Source organism: Polypterus senegalus, chromosome 2 (assembly GCF_016835505.1).
Source record: "Polypterus senegalus isolate Bchr_013 chromosome 2, ASM1683550v1, whole genome shotgun sequence".
In the NCBI taxonomy this organism is placed as follows: domain Eukaryota; kingdom Metazoa; phylum Chordata; class Cladistia; order Polypteriformes; family Polypteridae; genus Polypterus; species Polypterus senegalus.
The window spans coordinates 171,354,041-171,374,643 of NC_053155.1; the positions used below are offsets into that span (position 1 = coordinate 171,354,041).

Here is a 20,603-nt window from a genome sequence, read left to right on the forward strand (position 1 = left end):
TTCGACAACAGTGACTACAGATTAGTGAAACTCTGTAGCTCCCAAACTCTATAATTTGACACAGTCTGAGAGAGTATGACAGAGTGAGTGAGTGCATCAATGTGCCTGAAATTAACTACTGATTATTCCAGCGTTACTGAATGGTAATTGACTTGCCTGTTGTGATTGCATTCCTAATAAAATACACACTTGTCTCTGAAATAGTAGTACTACACATGTTTGATTAGTCTGTATGCTGCAATAAAACACAACATAAAGGAATAGGGATATTACTAATGTATATGAGTGCTTTTTCCTTAAATGGATTTCAGGCGTATTGGCGAACATTACATTTATAAACTCTTTTAACACAATTTAGAGAGTAGCAAAGTCAACATCCTAATTAAGTGTCTTTATTTAAAACAATTATCTTGACCTTACTCTGTGAAGAGCCCAAGGTCAGTTGGTATGAAAATGAAACTAAACTGCTATAGATTAAATAATATTTTAGTGAAATATATATTATTTCCATGATACCATTGTTTAATAAATTGTAATAGAGAAAAGTAACATAGTGCTATTGATCAGAAGATGAAGAAAAGATTAAATGAAAAGAAAATGATGATATTCTAAAATATGAATATAAAAATGTGAAGCTGCTGAAGTGTAAGGCAAGTTTAAGCAAGGGTAAAACTCATGCCAAAAGAAATCTCTCCAAAAGTTCATTTAAAAATATTTAGTGAAAATTCAAAGCAAATAATCCACACAAGAATAAAGAAAAAAGTTGTTACACACGTAGAATAAAATGCAAAAAAAAAGGAAAAATGTAACTTCTCTAAACTTAGCTTTTCTTGTAAAACTTTAGTTGCTTCTTTACTTAAAGATTCTTAACTTCTTCTTCTGTACGCTTTAAACGTGCTTTGCGTTACATGTTTCTTAGCACACAAAACACTCACACAAGGTACGCAAGGCTCAAAAGGCACGGTTTAAAACTATGTGCCTTCTACACCTTACACATGGCAAGGCTGATCACTAACTGAGAATAATGTTTAGTCGGATAAGCTAGAAACAGTTAGAATATACCAATTCTATTGAACTGATGGGGGTTATAAGAACCCCCCATAGATTATACACTAACATTTAGTAAAACATTTATGAATCTTATATAACTAGGAAATGGCTCTTACAAAAGGTGTGGTTTCTTTTGAGTATTTTGGAATGGTAAAACTTGACAAAAGTTAGTACAGTATTGATTTAAAATTACGGTAGGAAACAGCAGGAAATGTGTCACAAATTACGAAGTTTAGTAAATGAGAATTTGGTGGCTTTCATAAAAATTATGAAGAATTGCTGTTTAGTAATGATCAAAGTAGTGAGTTTTGCAATGTGTTTAGATTGTACCATTAAGGACATGACAACATACACTTAACCATAGGATATCCCAAGCGCTGGGTGGAGTTTGCATGTTCTCCCGTGTCTGCATGGGTTTCCTCCAGGTGCTCCGGTTTCCTCCCACGGTCCAAAGACATGCAGGTTAGGTGCATTGGTGATCCTAAATTGTCCCTAGTGTGTGCTTGGGGTGTGGATGTGTGTGTGTGTGTGTGTGTGCCCTGCGGTGGGCTGGCGCCCAGCCCGGGGTTTGTTTCCTGCCTTGCACCCAGTGTTGGCTGGGATTGGCTCCAGTAGACCCCCATGACCCTGTAGTTAGGATATAGCAGGTTGGATAATCGATGGATGGATGAAAGTGTCAGAGATTTGAGTATGTATGTATGAGCAATCTGTAGTGTAAAAAAGTTTGCAAATTATAGTGGAGGTGAACTTGACAATGGAAAATATTACACAAGACTCAAGCATCATAATCGTGATGCAGATTGTAAGGCAACTGTTGACACAATAAGGACACAATGTAAAAACAACAGTAAAAGTCATAATGAAAACACTGGTAACTCTTTAGTTTAGGCATTGGAAAATTGCATCTATTGCTCATTTACGCTTATGTAATAAGACCTTAACAAAGGCTTCTTTTGATCACCATAACACAAAACATCAGTAGATATGGTATTCATCTCTGTGCAGTGCATATTGACATGATGGTAAAAGTATGTGTTAATATGAAGTGCTCACAGGTCTTTTATACTAAATATGTAACATCATGTGAAAAGTGTCTCATTTAAGCCACCTCAGACCTCTCCAAAGTTAAGTTTTGTTAGTAGGTAACATTGCAGAGACAAATAAGCACTTTATTGAGGCATTGTAAGTGTTAGGAAAACCCAAAGAACTGTATATTAAGGTCTTGTTTCATAAGTGTAAATGAGTAATACTGTAGATGCATTTTTGCAGTAGCTATGTTACCAAAACACTTTGAATGAACAATACATAGAAATTTGTAAGAAGTGGGACTTAATAAAAGAAAACTGGAGAACAATTCTGTGCATTTATAATATGGTCTGATAGAGTAACTGAATAGTTAGCGCTTGAAGAAGATGTGAAAAAACAATAAACTCTTCAGTATCACCCTACTGGTAAATACAATGAATTTCATTAAACTTGCAGTAGAAACTGATAACTACTAAACCAGTAGAAATAAAGACTGAAAAAAAATGAAATTGTCAATTCTCAAATGAAATTATAGGGCAATTACAGGCGATGGTGTGGTCTTGAAAACCGTACAATGAGGATTCTTTAGTTGAATAAGTTTAGCATTATTTTGCAAATGGACAGGACCTTGAGAAGTTGGTAACTAGGATAGAGTACCTGAGTAATATTGTAAAATCTATAGAAAATAAAGGATAATGAAAAGAAAACAAAAAACCCCACTTTAAACATGATTAAGAGGAGGACCCTGGCTTGATCATAACACTAGTGAATGATTAACTAAAGGAGAACGCAAAGTGTGTATCAAAGAACAAAATAAGAGACACGCTGCCATTTTAAATCTATCTAATGAGAACCTCAGCTTCCTTTTGCGTACCAACCAAAGACCAAAAAAAAAACACGCCTTTCTCAAATCCCCTAGTGTTTCTATCTCTGTTCTTTTGTATTGCTTGATGCAGTTTTCCTTCCATTGATTCATTACCCCAACTCACCTTTCAATTTTACCATCAAATATACCACATTTAAAATCCCTTCTCAGTAAAGGACCAACTCTCTAGTGAAACCTGTGTGTGTCTTGCTTAAAAAGGCAACTCGGACATATTTTTTTCAGGCAAGAACTCTCTGCTGTCACCTAAAGGACTGGTCATTTATAAATTGGCTCTGCTAGTTTTCACCTTTAAAAGAGCAACATGACCCCATTTATCCTGTCCATGTCTCTCTATATGCCTGAAGGTATCTTGTTCTCCCACCAGCCTTTTGTAGAGATTGGCAATATCGGGACCTGTGAAATCATCTGTCCTTTAGTATCATCTTAAGAGAACTTAACATGTTTCTTCCCATATCACTGGTGCCTCTCCTGTGCTGGAGCTCTTTCTTCTAGGGAAATATATATTCACAGAACAAATTGTTTCCTCCTGGTACACTTTTTGCATTTGGGTTTTGTCTGTCTTTAACAGCCTACTTTCCTCTTTGAGATCACTTTACCACCCAAACAACTATTTACATAGTCAAAAACATTGACCAATAAGCATTTATAGTTTATAACTGTGAAAACTATTAACTAATTTGTATTTTTCTGTTTCTGCTCTTTTTAGAATTCAACTTGTCTCATTCGAAATGCTTCTCCTGAACCAAAAGTCAAGTGGTACTTTGACAGACAACTTCTTGATGCCACATATGATGGTATTGCTTTTATCGAAAGATATATTACATTAAATATGCAAAATATTGATTACTTCCTATAAAGATATGCATAGTATTATCTGGAAAATAAACCTTTTTGAAGTTCACAAGATTAGTTCAGATTTTTGATCTATAAAAGCAGACTGGGCTGAAAAATTAAGGACCATATCAAGTTCAACCCATTTTATTTTTTTAACATAGGTAAATTAGTTATGTTGTCCATCTGGTTGTATTTGTAATGTGGATTCTGTTCAGCAAAACAGTTCTCTTGTATTCATTCAAAAATACCTTTTCCTTCCTATGAATTTTCTAAGCAGAGTGTCATCCTCAAAGCATCAGTTCGGAAACACCACCATCCACTGCTGCCACCATATAGTATGCAAACCATAACACAACACATCAGCCTGTAACATAAATAATTACTAAAAAATGCCAAAGCATTTTGGAATTATTTTCAACCGCCAGTCCTCAAGATCAAGGCAAAAGGAAAACTTAATTAGCTTCAAGTATACTTGAAAAAAAATCATTTAAACAAGTTCACGCACTACGTTTTTGTGTTCTAAAGTATATTAAATATTTCACATATTTTTGGTGTAAACTAAACATTTAACTGAGTACTTACTACAGCTATGATCATTCCGGAAATTTGTTTAAAGGCCTATTTAACAAAGCAGTGTGGTCATACTTGCATTGCTCTCAGATCATCCATTTTTTTCCCATCACAGACAAACAAACACACCCAAACCCATTTTAGGATCAGTTTAGCACTGCCAACTCACCTAACCAGAATGTCTTCAGACTGTGGATGGAAGTCAGAGCATCAGGAGAACCCACGCTGCCATGGAGAGAACTTGCAAAGGAACATTTGTGACTAGAACCCCTGACTTCTTTTTGTGAGGTAGAAGCACCACCACTGCTTAACCGCGCCCCACTTTGCTGCCCACTCTCAGATCATGCAAACCTCAATTAAACGAGGAATGTTCCCAGGATGCCTGCTCAACTGAAATACAGAAGAAACCCAACTGTGAATCCTTACTAAGCTCTTTCCATTTTTATTTTTCATTAGAAGTACAGAGCATGTTCTCAATCAAGCTCAAGATCAAGAATAGTAAATGTATTATCGGCACATTGGCTCTTCCTCTGAGCTTTTTCCAAAATTCAAAAAGGAGTGTAGAATGACAATCCTAATACTATCTAACATAATTTATTTGATAACAGTTTATTTGGCCTTAAGTGTGGTTTTAAAAAGTTTGAAATGTAAAATAATATTATTGTGACAAATCTAACCAGAATAGTTTTTTTTTGTATAGCATATGTGGTTTTTGATGGCTGAGAAGCCTGCTTCAAAAAGAAACTATAATACACAATGTTATTGTGGCTTGTCTTCATATTCATTTTATACTGTATTATGACAGTTTGTTTTTTTTTAAAGATAATATAATAAAAGGCAACAGCTGTTTGACACAAAGTTAAACTTATGTCTCCAAAAGGATAATGAGGGGCTATAAATTTTAATCGTTGATTATTGTGTAAAGTAAGTCAGAGCAAATTACTATCAAACACTGTATATCTCTAAAGCTGTTATTTTCCAGCGGTAATGTTTTTGAAATTTAATAGATATTTTTCAAGTAACACTTTTTTTTTTCCTTTAAGGATATTTGGTAACATCCACATATGACAAAGGACTTCATCAACTGAAATCTCAGTTATTTCTGAATATCAATGACTCACTCAATCATCACTCACTGAAGTGTGAAGGACTTTATACAGAGCCCAGCAATGAAACAGTTAGAATTGGCTCAGACACTGTTAATGTCTCTGCACGTAAGTATCTAATCACAAGAAATGTCTGTTTTAATAACAAAGGTTCAAGTAGCTTTGTACTTGGATTTTGGGTACATGATACAGATCTACAAAGGTGTGTGGAATACAGAAGTTAACATCATGTTGTTAGGTTGACTGGTGACTCTAAATGGATTGGTATTTGCATGGGTGTGTCCTATAATGCACTGGCTTGCCTTCCAGGCCTAGCTTCTGACTGACCTTTATAGGCTATGATTTCAAATAACTATTAGCCATGAAAACAGTGTTGGTAATCTTTTAATTAAAAGATGTTGTCATGGTCATAATTCCTACTTAAAAAAAAAACAGTGCACTATAAGGTGTCTTAGACCAATTAAAGATTAATTTAGGTAAAATCCAGATCCAAGACTCCAAATGAAGCCGTACACTGAGAACATCAGGAGGCACTGTTGTTTAGCAGCCATACTTACTGTGGAATAATTTCCATTTTTAATACGTGAAGTGAGACAATGTTAAGAAATAAATGTCTTTTTAGTGAGAAAATTAGCAGTCTAACTTTTGAGATAGATGAATGACACAGGATAGTTTAATGTAGGAGGAATCTTACCCATGAGACTATCAACATAAATTTCCCCTTGACCTGTGAGGCAACAATACAAGCTACCTTATAAACTCTCCAAATAAAAAATGTACTTCATTAGACATCTTCCAGATTTTGTTCCTCTGCTGTCCCCATAAGGAACATTTCCAAGCTAACTGTGGTAGATATATCTGCCATTATGTCCATCAAGGACTTCTTGCTTTAGAGGAATGCAGTGCACAAAATAGTTAAAGAAAATAAAATTTAGTTCAGGGTAGAAGAAAAATAATGATTACCTACCTATGTGTTATATGTTATTCAGAAGCAACAGAGGAGCATATACTGTAGATGTTCCACTGTTTACTGTCCTTAAAGTTTTGTTTCTATAAAAGAAAATGTTTTCTCTGAATTAAGATGACACTTCACTGTACTTTTCTACTAATGTGCTTCTTCTGATCAAGGACCTAAGTGGCAACATGCTGAGTTGGCTGCTTTATCCTCAGTAAGACCAAGCTGATTAAGGGTTACATAGAGTTCAGATATACAGAGACTGCAGATTGTAATTCGAAAGTTATTGAATTTTCTGAAGAAACTCCAAAACCAAATGTTTAAAAGTCTAATAAAGGTATGGTTCTGAAATAAATGGAAAGGAGTAGGACTGAAAAGTCAGCAAAACTTTATGAATGGCACACAGACATAGCAGAGCAGCTTACAGCTCCGTCAAAGGTACACATTTTCAACTTTACTGTTTCATTGTTTACATTTTCAGTCTGGTACTTAATATATGTTTATATCTAATTATTATTTGTGTATTTATCTTTTATTTGGAATGTTTATACATTTTTTAAAGCATCACTGCTCTGTTTAGGAATTTCTGTTCTCTGTGTCATTCAACCATGTGATATTTTCACTACACGTGTCTGCACTGTCTGCACATCTAGTGCTACTGAGCTCAAATAATCCTTGGTGCAGTATCATGAAATAAATGTCAGGTAGCCTCAGAAAAATGCATTCCCTTGATAGTAAACAATAAATCTTAATCTAATTTTCTTGGAAAATGACAAGAAAACAACAGACTGGGTTGGTTACATCAAAGCTTCATAACCACATTAAGAGTTGAAGCTTCTCCCGGGAAATTCTCAGAGATTTATAGACAAGCCAAGAAATATAGTACTCTGTATCTGACCCTGCTTTTCTCTCGCGGAAGGCACACAGGGAGTATCCTAACTAAATGGCCAGACTATGGGCCACCCTGATATCACTATTGCTGCTGAAACCACCTTCAGCCTTTACATTGAGCACTGTTTTTTTGATTTACTCTGGAAATGTTCATTTATTGTAAGTATCGATTTTCTAGTTCTGTATTCTTATGTTTCTGTTTTTTAGATTTTTAGTATTCTCTTGTGATTTTGGTCTTTTTCATCTTGGATTGTCATTTAAGGCAAATCTTTTTTGTCCTTTTCCTATTTAATATAATTTTTTTGTTTATTTTAATGTTCCTTATTTATAAACATATTTTGGTCTTTCAAGCTAGAGGTTAGATTACATCTTGCCTGAAGAAGGGACCTGAGTTGCCTCGAAAGCTTGCATATTGTAATCTTTTTAGTTAGCCAATAAAAGGTGTAATTTTGCTTGGCTCTTCTCTGCATTCATAATGGCTAACACGGTACAACACCCTAGTACTACAAGCTAGAGGTTAGAGAGTTTCTCTCCCTTTAAAAGCTTTTTGTATATTTTGAAAGACATTTTAAAGTATTTTAGAACTTTCTAAAGTCAGAGGGATGTTTTTAAACCTGTGCAGGATGAGATTTGCCTGTGGAGTTTGGGTATCTGGCTGCCTGGAGTGACCTCTTTTCTTAGTAGCTCCTGTTTTGTTTTGTGGGGCAAAGTGGAAGCCTCACCGTGTTTGTATCACCTTTGTGCAACACTCAAATATAATGGTTCCACTTCTAGGTTCTTCATATTGGTTAGCTCCATTAACCCTCAAAGTCAGTCAGCCCAGCTGTAAGCAGGATCCTCTTCTTGGTACTTGCTGTTTCATTCTTACAGTTTTGTTTCCCAGTGCTTGTTAATGTACTTGAGGATGGGAATGTACTTCAAACAGTAATGTGAAAACCTTCAAATGAGAAATTGGCTTCTATTTCACCACCTTGATTCAGTATAACACCAGCGATGCATTGACTCTTCAATCATAGGTTATGATATATTTTATTAACTTGGGAAAGGGGAAACACTTAGTAAGTGCACAAAGACTTCAAACACCTCTTCTGCTTTCTTTTGCATGTTAGTGAACTCTGTAATAAGCTGACAACCTACTTACATTGGTTTCAAATTTGCACCTTAATGGTACTGAAGTGGGCTATGCCTGACACTCAGTTTTATAGTGTCATCATGTTAAGTTTGTTTTGCAGGTTGTGCATTAGTGTTTGCGAGTCTATGTGCTATACAGGTTATTCAAAACTTGAATGAAAAAGCACACACTTCAGTTCTTCAAAATCATTACAGTATTCATATGGTAATAAAAATTAGCAAGGTGGAAATGATTTTTATACTTACAAATATGAAGTGCATATATAGTGAAGATTTTTTTCTTTTTTCTTTTCTTTAGATCCTGCTCACAATATTTCCATTAATATAATGCAGGAAAAACAGTTCATAGCGGAGGGAGATGATGTAATCATTCTTTGCATGAGCAGTGTTCCAGCAGACAAATATATGTTTCTGGCTGGTAAAGTAAGTCAAAAAGGAAATTATGAAAATGTTCAGATTTATATCCAACTACCTATACTTATTACATGAGGCACAGGGGCAGAGATCAGTACTTGGAGTCTGTTTGACTCCTTAATGGTGTGCCTTTTGTGTGCAATTTGCCTGTTTGGCTATGACATTTCCTTTGGGGTCTCCAGTTTCCCCTTCACTAATCTAAAACATTCCAAGATGACTGCTGATTTTGAGTAAGAGTGGGATGGTACCATGTAAAAGTCTGATGTCCCATTTTGAGCAGTTGGCTCAAGTAAGGAAGGGGCTGGGGGAGAAGAGATACCTGGCTGGGTGCATTCATTGTTTTTGTTTTCCCGTTTAGCAAAAAACAGCTATTCACAATGGTACCAGCAATGAAGTGATTTTGCAAAAAATCAGAAGATCACAGAGTGGTGTTTATAGCTGCAGCCCTCAATGGTCAGATTTTGATTCATTTAAAGAAGAGAACATTGAAATATTTGTCAACTGTAAGTACTGTAGTGAAATATTTAAAGCAAACATAATCATATTAACATATCATTATTACAGCAGGAATATTTCATATTATATACATCTATGTTATTTGAATTTACATGCGGATAGCATAGAAAAGAAAATAGCGTTGCTGCCTCTTGGGGCTTTTGTTCCTGATATAATACAAGACTGGCCATCTATTTATGTGAAGCTTGAATATTCCACTTTTTGCTGGATATCCTATGTATAAAATATTTTGTTTTATAAATAAAAGAAAAAAACAGTTAACAATGGGAGTCACACTGCTGCTATATTACTGTTGCTGGTGGCTGGATTTAAATCCCAGGATGGTCTCTTTTTGTGTGGAGCTTCATGTTCTCCTGGATATAATTAGGTTTACCTCTGGGTAGTACGCTTTCTTTCCCACATCTAAAAGATGTGCATGTTAGACTGATTGATACCTAGGGTTAGTTTGAGTATAAGTAGGTCCTATAATGGACTGATGCCCCATCCCAGCATCGCTCCTACCTTATGCCTGATGTTGTTAAAATACACACCAGGTTCTGTATCCTTAAAACAGGTTTCATAACATAAAGTAAAATATCCATCCAACATCAGATTATTTAACTCTGTTTAAAGATCACCAGGGCCAGAATCTATGTGGGTGTAAGGTAGTAAACAATATGGGCAAGGCAACAACCCATTTCAAGGTATATTCACACACGAAATAAATTCTCATATAGGACTGATATTCCTCAATCAACCTAACTAATATGCCTTTGATAAATGAGAGGAAAACCAGCGTATCCAGAGAAAAATCCCATTTAGATCCAGTAGGAGTGACAGGCAGTAGTGTGTTAGGGTGCTGCCTAAAATTAAAACATTATATGCTAGTATAATAAATTAATATGTGGTGGGAGGGTATTCTAATGTGCTCCCAAATCATTTCACAGAATCCTCTTTAAAAAAGGTACATCATTCTTAAAGTTATCATAAGTTTAATTTTTTTTTTTAGTCTTGTTAATCTATGGACTTTCATGTGAGGCATAATCTATATTGAGATTACCTAAAATGATTGGTTTTTGTTAAATAGTTAAACTGTTTATCATTAAATATTTCTCATACTTTATTAACAGATTTGGATGACATTGAGTGCAGTCATTCTCATCTCATAAAAGTTGAGGAATTTCATGATTTAAATATCAGCTGCCTATCAAATGCTTCAAAATCCCCAGTTTATACTTGGATTAAGGTAATTTAATTTCCTTTACTGTTTATACCTCATTTGTCATACTACATTGGTTTACTTTTTTCCACTGTCAGTAAACATTTAACTGACTTTATCCTGTTAAGTAATGTAAAAAACTAAAGAATCAATTGAGACTTTGAATCATAAATAATAATATAGTATAACATAATTTATAGAGTTCACACATAATAAGCATTTAATATTATGGGAAATTCTACATATGCAAAAAAAAAAAAAAGACTTGAATGTATATGGCATGGTTTAACTTTAGTGAAAAGCCATTTTTACAGGAAGAGAAATAGCTCCCCTCAGTGCAAGAGGCTTTTATATCTGCATATGTAATAAAGTGAGGTGAACAGATGCTGGCAGTATTATGTAATTGTGGCTTGAATTTATTTGTTAACCTCCTGTAAAGTGCTGAATGTACTGTGCCCTTCTCTTAACTTCAAGGAGGTAAAACTACAATAGGATATACTATCAGACTTGCATAAAGGGAATAATCATGATTTCATATCTTAAAAATGTAACAATTAAATCAACTCATTTGGACTTTCTTTTTGATTAAAGTGCTTGTTTATTTAAAGAAAAGAAAACATCCACACTTTTTTATTTCCTTTCCCCCTTCAGTTCAAATTCTATCTTGTAAGCTTGCACTAGTTCTTTAATGTTTTTTAATGGTTCTATTGAATAGAGTATTTTGGAATTCCTTGGTAACATTTTCAACATTTTAATTGAGTTTCATGTGGCCCTTACTTTTCATGTTGCATTTCTTGGTTGATTTGTAATCACTGTGTGCATTTCCTTAACTTTTTTCTATTATCCTGTCTGCTGCAGTATTATTTTGCCTCCTTTTGAAAACATTTGTCAAAGCATTCTTCAAAATATTTTTAGTACATACTAAGATTTTACTATTGTAGCTACAAATCCCATTGAAAAGGCATTCAACCGTGTCCCTTGGGGAATCCTGTGGGGGTACTCCGAGAGTATGGGGCACCAGAACCCCTGATAAGGGCTGTTCTGTCACTGTACAACCGGTGTCAGAGCTTGGTCCGCATTGCCGGCAGTAAGTCAAACCCATTTCCAGTGAGAGTTGGACTCCACCAGGTCTGCCCTTTGAAACCGATTCTGTTCATAACTTTTATGGACAGAATTTCTAGGCACAGCCAGGGCATGGAGGAGGTCCGGTTTGGTGGACTCAGGATTGGGTCACTGCTTTTTGCAGATGATGTTGTCCTGTTTGCTTCATCAGGCCGTGATCTTCAGCTCTCTATGGATCGGATCACAGCTGAGTGTGAAGCGGCTGGGATGAGAATCAGCACCTCCAAATCCAAGACCATGGTCCTCAGCAGGAAAAGGGTGGAGTGCCCTCTCAGGGTTTGGAGCGAGATCCTGCCCCAAGTGGAGGAGTTCAAGTATCTCGGGGTCTTGTTCATGAGTGAGGGAATAATGGAGCGTGAGATTGACAGGTGGATCTGTGTGGCGTCCACAGTGATGCGGGCTCTGCATCGGTCTGTCATGGTGAAAAAGGAGCTGAGCCGTAAAGAAAAGCTATCAGTTTACCAGTTGATCTATGTTCCTATCCTCACCTATGGTCATGAGCTATGGGTAGTGACCGAAGGAACGAGATCGCGAATACAAGTGGCTGAAATGAGTTTCCTCCGCACGGTGTCTGGGCTTTCCCTTAAAGATAGGGTGAGAAGCTAAGTCATCCAGGAGGGGCTTAGAGTAGAGCCGTTGCTCCTCCACATTGAGAGGAGTCAGATAAGATGGTTCGGGCATCTGATCAGGATGCCTCCTGAGCACCTCCCTGGTGAGGTGTTCCGGGCACGTCCAACCGGGAGGAGGCCCTGGGGAAGACCCAGGACACGCTGGAGGGACTATGTCTCCCAACTGGCCTGGGAACACCTCGGGATTCCCCCAGAAGGGCTAGAAGAAGTGGCCGGGGAGAGGGAAATCTGGGCATCTCTGCTCAAGCTGCTGCCCCCGCGACCCGGTCTCAGATAAGTGGAAGAGGATGGATGGAGGGAATTATATTTAAAAATCTACCAAATTTTCATTTATCACAATATTCTTTCCAAACATTTCACAAATCAAGGATAGTTATGGGCAGGACAATTGTGAAAACCTTGCATAAGTCTACTAAATCTACACAACACTCACCAAACAGCATATTTAAAACAATAACAGAGTTTATGGATTTACTAAAATACTCTGTGAGCAAATATACACTATGTGTAACTGTAATAAAAAAAAGAGGTTGGAACAAAGAGTGGTTGGGAAAACACGGCTATAGAAAGGAAAACTGAATCCAAAAAGCTCAACAGTCTTCTGCCTTGATTTAAATGCTGACAACATCAAACATTACTCAGTTTGGGAGCCCTGCAGCTCAAGGCCTCTGTCTTTTACAGTACTTTAATTATTCTAGGAATTGCAAGTAGACCTGCATTTAGTCATTTAAATTTACACTGCACAATAACATTTTGCTATGCTTTCATAAAAGAACTTGTTACTCAATATAAAATAATGATCACAGTTAGTTTGGCTTTAATGCTTTGATTTTCTTTGAACATGTTTATAGTATGTCAATTTTAAAAATATACAGGTAGAGCATTGTTTTATTGAGCTAATTGACTTATAAACTAATGTTGAAATTCAGATAAAGGATTGTGAGAATTACCAACTTTTTATATAAATATATCATAACATAGTGTTCTATAGGCCATCTAATTTGATTTATTTACTTCTTTCATTTTATTTTCCCATGGAGTAGGATGGTAGCTGAAATGTTTTGATTTTTCTTAAACAATAAGTTTTATTGGAACTTGTCTTGGGAACTGCAGGTCTGACATTGTGTTCAGCAATACAGGGGCGCCGCAGGGGACTGTACTTTCTCCGGTCCTGTTCAATCTATATACATCAGACTTCCAATATGACTCGGAGTCCTGCCACGTGCAAAAGTTCGCTGATGACACTGCTATTGTGGGCTGCATCAGGAGTGGGCAGGAGGAGGAGTACAGAAAGTTAATCAAAGACTTTGTTAAATGGTGTGACTCAAACCACTTACACCTTAACACCATCAAGACCAAGGAGCTGGTGGTGAATTTTAGGAGGCCCAGGCCCCTCATAGACCCTGTGATCATCAGAGGTGACTGTGTGCAGAGGGTGCAGATCTATAAATATCTGGGAGTGCAGCTGGATGACAAATTGGACTAGACTGCCAATACTGATGCTCTATGTAAGAAAGGTCAGAGCAGACTATACTTTCTGAGAAGGTTGGCATCCTTCAACATCTGCAGTAAGATGCTGCAGATGTTCTACCAGACGGTTGTGGCGAGTGCCCTCTTCTACGCGGTGGTGTGCTGGGGTAGCAGCATAAAGATGAAAGACGCCTCACGCCTGGACAAACTTGTTAAGAAGGCAGGCTCTATTGTAGGATTAAAGTTGGACAGTTTAACATCTGTGGCAGAGCGACGGGCATTAAACAAACTTCTGTCAATCATGAAGAATCCACTGCATCCACTGAACAGTGTCATCTCAAGGCAGAGGAGTAGCTTCAGTGACAGACTTTTGTCACTGTCTTGCTCCACTGACAGACTGAGGAGATCGTTCCTCCCCCATACTATGCGACTCTTCAATTCCACCTGGGGGACTAAATGCTAACATTAATTTTATTTTTATTTTTTTCATTTTTATTACTATTTAATTTAATATTGTTTCTTTGTATCAGTATACTGCTGCTGGATTATGTGAATTTCCCCTTGGGATTAATAAAGTAATAAAGTAATAAATCTATCTATCTATCTATCTATCTATCTATCTATCTATCTATCTATCTATCTATCTATCTATCTATCTATCTATCTATCTATCTATCTATCTATCTATCAATAAAGACACCATTTTTGAGACATAAGTGAAATTGTGGGAATGCTAATGATGATTTGACCTTTTAATGTTTATTTACTTCCTTGTTTTGAAGGGTGCATCTATAATTTCCAACTCCAGCAGTCTAATTCTTACAAATATAACAAAACTGAGAGTTGGAAGATACACAGTAATAGCTGAAATTCCAGGAAGCAGATTGAAACGTCAAAAGCAGATTATGGTTCTCTTAGATGAAGGTATGATACTATCTTACAAAATGTTTCCTTTTACAAAAAAAGTATGCTTTTTCAGGCAATAGGCAAGCACAGACATGTTGTCATGTATTAATTGGGTGCAAATCATGAAAAGGCAATCATATCATTAAGTAAATATTCTCCTGGTTTTGTAGTCTGTGAGTACGATTATCTAAAATGAAGTCAGCATGTTTTGTATTAACCTCCTTTTAAGCATTGTGGATTCATAGAAGTTATAGTATAGTGGCATAACAGTTACATTTGTTATCTCATAGCTTAACAGAAGTTTTTGTGTTGTTATATTTTTTATTTTTTGCATTACCTGGGCTTTCTCCCACATTCCAAAGATCCATCTGTTACTTCAGTTAAAATGTTTGTACCTGTAGGACAAAGCAGGCAGTGGCCCATTTTGCTGTGTTTTCCATGGTTTATCTGTTAAAATAATATTCTAATATTCAGAAAACCAACTGCCATAGCTCCACCTGCATTCCAAGAGAAACATATCTGAGTGATGGAGCTTTTATTTATATCTACTATTAGCCAAAATTTGTTCTGCTTGCGTTTTGAATGTGTTAAATTACATTTGACCAGGGTTTTTTTTCTCTGATTTAGGTTTACATTTTTTTCTTTATTTTAAAGAATTTGTTAATATCGTAATGTTTCTGTTTTGTTTAGTTTCTAGAGTAGATTCAGAAAGTATTCAGACCCCTTCAGTTTCTGCACATTTTATTGTGCTGTAAAATTAATTTTAAATGAATAAACTTTCCATTTTTGCCCATTAATCTACACTCAATAACCTGTAATGACAAAGTGAAAACATGTTTTCAGAAAGGTTTGCAAGTTTATTAATCTCTTTGGTGTTAATCCTGAGCATGACTCACATTCAAAATTCTATGCAAATATGGTTAAACCCAAGTCACGCTTCGGGTGTAGTGTAATGATGCTAAGCCTGAATAAACCTCAGGACTGTATTCTGCTATGAACTGGTGGATGAAATAACAAGCTGCAAAAAAAAACAAAAAAAAAAACATACATATATATATATTGTAAAAAGAAGCAACATGTAGAAAAGGTTGGGGCATCCACCCGTATAATATTCCTAGCTGCAAAGGATTCTTTTGTAAGTTTAGTCAATGATGTTGACAGTACGGAGTCCAAAACAGAACTCGTGAAGGTTTGAAAAGATGGCGGTTTTAAATGGTCAGACAGGAAGTGATGTAAGTCGACAGGAAGTGATATAGGTTGACCGGAAGTGGTGTTTCTCTGACAGTAGTCTGGGAGCCGAGACCGGAAGTGACAATCTTCTGGGCGCCGGAACTGGAAGTGACTTTCTTCTAGGCGGTTTAATGCACCCCACCCTCCCCTGGCCTGGCGTGGAATTACCTTTACTTGGTCCACACTTACTCCCCCTATTTGCACGTGTGTGACAATATATATATACATATATATATATATAGTATTTTCACTCCATAAGACACACTTTTTTTCTCCAATAGAAGGGTAGAAATGTCTGTACATCTTATGGAGCGAATACTGCATCACAGACCGTGATGTGTATTACCTGACAAAAGTCAACATCCAGGGGTAAAGGGTGACAATCAGCTGTTAATGGCGACAAAACTCACCATTACGTTACAGGCATTCTCTCTCTGCTTAGAGGAATGTTAGACTCATTGACTCGGCATCTAATCCGAGCGTGAGTTACGAAATGTAAACAAATGTCAACAAAGGCAAGAGGGCATCAACATCTCATGAGGGAGCAAAGCGAGTGCAGAAAACAAAATACTCAGTGTGGTGTAGTGGGTCCACAGCTCATGTAAAAAGGGCCACTTTTAAGTAAATAATCATCGCGCTCGCAGCTTAGCAAGGGGGCGTGGTAGTTGTGTGGCTGAAGAGGGTCCTGGGATTATTCATGGTGTGGGCATTTCTCACCTAGTGTACAGGTGAGAAATCGTCCACGTCCGTGATTGTTCTTGGGGCTACTGGTTGGCCACGACTGCCACGTCCTCTTAATTAAATATAAGTGCGAGGCGGTTAAGGGGAGAGAATGAAAAGAAAGGAAAAGACGGAGGTTGCTGGGAGGAAGCAGTGAGGAGAAAGCCGGTGTGAGAGAGAGAGAGAGAGAGATCGAAGCAGAATGAGCGAGCAAGCGAGAGCAGGCTTGAGTGCAGTTGGACTGTGGGCCCTAGTGAGGTGTTTATCCAACACCCAGGGCAGTTGATTGTGGTCGCTCCTGCTGAGCATTTTGAGAGGAGCGAAAGTGTACAGCGAGGGGGGTGACTCGCCGTGGAAGACAGCGGGAGTCGGGAGACTTAGGAAGATAATTTCCAGCATAAGAGTCATGGCTGTTGGAGAGAAGCCAAGTCCCGGTCTAGGTTGAGTGCGCGAGCAAAGCCAGGAATCGTGAGGCCTCCAGATCTGTTCTGTAGTGGAAAGAAGATAAGCTGCAAGTAGAGTGACTCCCCCTGTTGCAAAGCTTGGATAGGGAGAAGCAGAGGAGTCACTAGTTAGACGAACACACCGGCTTTGTGTTTTAAAGAGATTGCTTCCAACGTTTTAATAACCTCACTTTGAAAGGATTATTATTTTTTCTGTTTATTTTTAAACCTCCACGTTTGTTTTATGAATTGTTTATTTAATTATTGGAAAGCACTGCACTATTTATTTGGACACTGTTTTGTTCTTCTGTTTTTAAATAAAAGCACTTTACACTTTTGCACCATCCCCTTGCTTTGTTGTGCCTCACTGCTAAGCTCATCGGTAACATTACCGACGGTGTAGGATTGAAGTGAGAAGGGAGCATGCATCAAACCCGCATCTTCACACTCAGCAGACGATGTTTTGTGCATTATCATTGAGTCAGACTTTGATTTTTCAGAATTTGATTTTGTTGAGAATGATCAGGAGATCGAGCAAAAAAGTGAGGAACTGGCATTAGCTGATCGGCCACCAGCCAATGCTGTCCCAGTTGAGTGCATTCACGCAGTCAATGCAAGGTTCGTGTGGGAGGAATACCCAGACATTGATCTGTGGGAGCCAAACTGGCTACCAGACTTCACAAGGCAGCATGGCTTGCTGTTGGACTAGACAGATTACCAGCCTCTGGACTACTTCAGGCAGTTCTTTCCTGAAGCTGCCTTTCAGTTACTGTCAGACAAGACAAACAGGTATGCAGAACAATTTTTTGAATTTGCACTTGCGCCGCATTCTCATTTTTCAAAGAGGAAACCCACAACAAAAGACGAGATGAAGGGCTTTGTGGCATTACAAATATAGATGGGACTAGACTGGCGATATAACTTCAGGCAGCATTGGTCCAAATGTGCTTTGTCCCCTGGTGGCTTTGGACAGGTTATGTCACGTGATGATAGGTATGTGCTCCTGCAAAGTGATTGTGAGCAACTGAGCTTCATAAATTCTGACACAAGCGATGAGGAGTTTTTGGGGTTTCCAGAAAACTAGAAGAGTGCTTGAACCTTAAAATTTCTCCTCATTTGTTAATGACAGTGATGATGGTTCTTAAAACTGCTGTTGAATTTACGTGGTTGAAATATTATTCTGCTATCCATCCATCCATTATCCAATCCGTTATATCCTAACTACAGGGTCATGGGGGTCTGCTGGAGCCAATCCCAGCCAACACAGGGCACAAGGCAAGCAACAAACCCCAGGCAGGCTGCCAGCCCACCATAGGGCACACACACACACTAGGGACAATTTAGGATCGCCAATGCACCTAACCTGCATGTCTTTGGACTGTGGGAGGAAACCGGAGTACACCCTCGGGGAGAACATGCAAACTCCACGCAGAGAGGACCGGGGAAGCGAATCCGGATCTCCTAACTGCAAGGCAGCAGTGCTACCCAATGCGCCACCGTGCCACCCGGCATTCTATATTTTATTAAATATATTAGTACACCATTTGGTTCAGAATATTTTTTGCTTGTTTTCCTAATCTTAACCTAGGTGCATCTAATGGTCTAGTGTGTCTTAAAGAGCGAAAAATATGGTGTATATATCGCATGTTCCTTTTTTTTTTCTTTTCTCTGTACCTTAATAAGTTTGACACTCAGATGGTGAGCTATGACTAGCCTTTTCATGGCGAGTTTGATATCTGACAACTTCTTTTTTATTTCGGGCACTGTGCGAGTTTGTGAACTTGAGCTTTCGAGTTTCTCCGGCACTCTATGTCACTCGATCAACTTTCTTTTGTTATTTATACCACTGTTAAAAACAAAAAATAGTACGTTTTTCCTTGTCTCCACTTGGTATTTGCTGAAATTCTTCTATTTTCTTCTATGTGAATTGGTCATCAAATATTTACATAGAAATTAATGCATGATACTGCCCAGTCAATTCTGTCACTTGAAGCATTACCTTGATACTGTAGTACCTGTGTGGCAAAATGCAAAATAACTCTGATCATTGTAAAGGACAAACAAGACATTAGTCCCCTAAGCACTGTTCTCAATGTTTAATAGCTTTGAGACAAGACTGACTTTCTTTAATGTTGCCCAGTCAAAGCCCAGACTTAAATTGCATACAATATCTGTGTAGAGATCTGAAGACAGCTCTGTTATGATCTGCGGGAGTCCTTAAAGCACAGGTACAATGTACTTCCATAATGTTGCATCTGTAGTATAGGGGGTCCACAGCTTCAAAAAAGTGTCCAGTGTTTAAATAATCAATTTCGCCGGGTCAGTCTCTGTGGATGCAATCAGGCATCCGCAGGGAGTTGATGAGGTAATTGGGGTAAGTCGCACCTGTACATGAAGGGTGCGATCATTTTCAATTGCTTAGGGATCCAAGGGACGACTGCGTGTGCGAGAAGGAAGACGGGAGGACAACTGACCCCGTGTGGTCTGGCAGGTGCTGGCAGAGGCAGCCAAGATGGGGATTGATAGTATGAGGACCGTGGCGGCTGAAGTCTCGTCAGCTGAGCATGCCGCGGGTGAGCTGGAAAGACTGAAAAAGAGCTATACTTGGCTGGTGGATTTCATTCTCGTTTTAGACTTGTTTTAACTGTTTGGAATTTTTATCTTTTTATGGATTATTTATTGAAACACTTTTGAGCACTGCACTTTACTATGGTCGTAAATGTAAGAGGACGGTCCTTGCGTGTGTGTGAACTGTTAGCATTTGAATCTGATGATTGGATATAGCGCTGAACTGACCTCTCTGAATGAATAGTTGCAAATATCATATATACCTATTCTCTGTTTTTTTTTTTTGTTTTTTTTTTACATCATGGACCATAAAGTGCATACTAATTGAGCGTGAGCAGAAACATTCAAAAAAACTGAATAAAAAAAATCAGTTGACGGTGAGATACGAAGAAGGCAGATTTACCAGCGTTGTGTGTCAACTTTTATCCCTCTAGATCAGAGAATGTCCGGTTCCATTGCCTCAAAACACAGTTTCAAATAAAAACTAACAGCATCAGATCCCTGGGTGGGGGTGTGTAGGGGGGGTTGGTGTAGTACGTATGGTGATCGTGACTGAGAGAATAAAAGTGAAAAACAAGGTAACTTTCACAAGTCCTACAAATGCACACCGTCAGTTACAGATGCAAACCAAATGTATGTGTGTACTGTATAATATTAACAATAAGAGCAGCTCACTACTGAAAAAGGCAAATATAGGAGGCAGTCAGGATCGAACCATGAACTCTTGATTACAAGTCAGTAACTCTTACCGCTATGCCACAGAAGCTCTTCACTTATCCTTGAACCTGTTGTGAAAGTGTTTATTTGATCTTTGGACTTCAGGCTTCACAAATTATGTAGTTTATGCCAACATTTTGTCATTTACTACTAAAATATGAAAAACGTTTCTGTTTTAACAATATGTTTACACAGATTATTGTAGAAATGGAACACACATG

At 37.7% G+C, this 20,603-nt stretch overlaps 1 protein-coding gene across 1 annotated transcript in view; it reads left to right on the top strand.

Annotated features, from left to right (window-relative positions):
* Positions 1-20,603, top strand: part of si:ch1073-15f19.2 (basal cell adhesion molecule) — a 74,332-nt gene that overhangs the window by 35,130 nt on the left and 18,599 nt on the right. The window contains exons 6-11 of the mRNA XM_039744944.1: positions 3,669-3,756; positions 5,410-5,580; positions 8,748-8,872; positions 9,222-9,366; positions 10,489-10,604; positions 14,581-14,722. Of these exons, the coding sequence (XP_039600878.1) occupies positions 3,669-3,756; positions 5,410-5,580; positions 8,748-8,872; positions 9,222-9,366; positions 10,489-10,604; positions 14,581-14,722 (787 nt within the window). The remainder of the gene's footprint in view (positions 1-3,668; positions 3,757-5,409; positions 5,581-8,747; positions 8,873-9,221; positions 9,367-10,488; positions 10,605-14,580; positions 14,723-20,603) is intronic.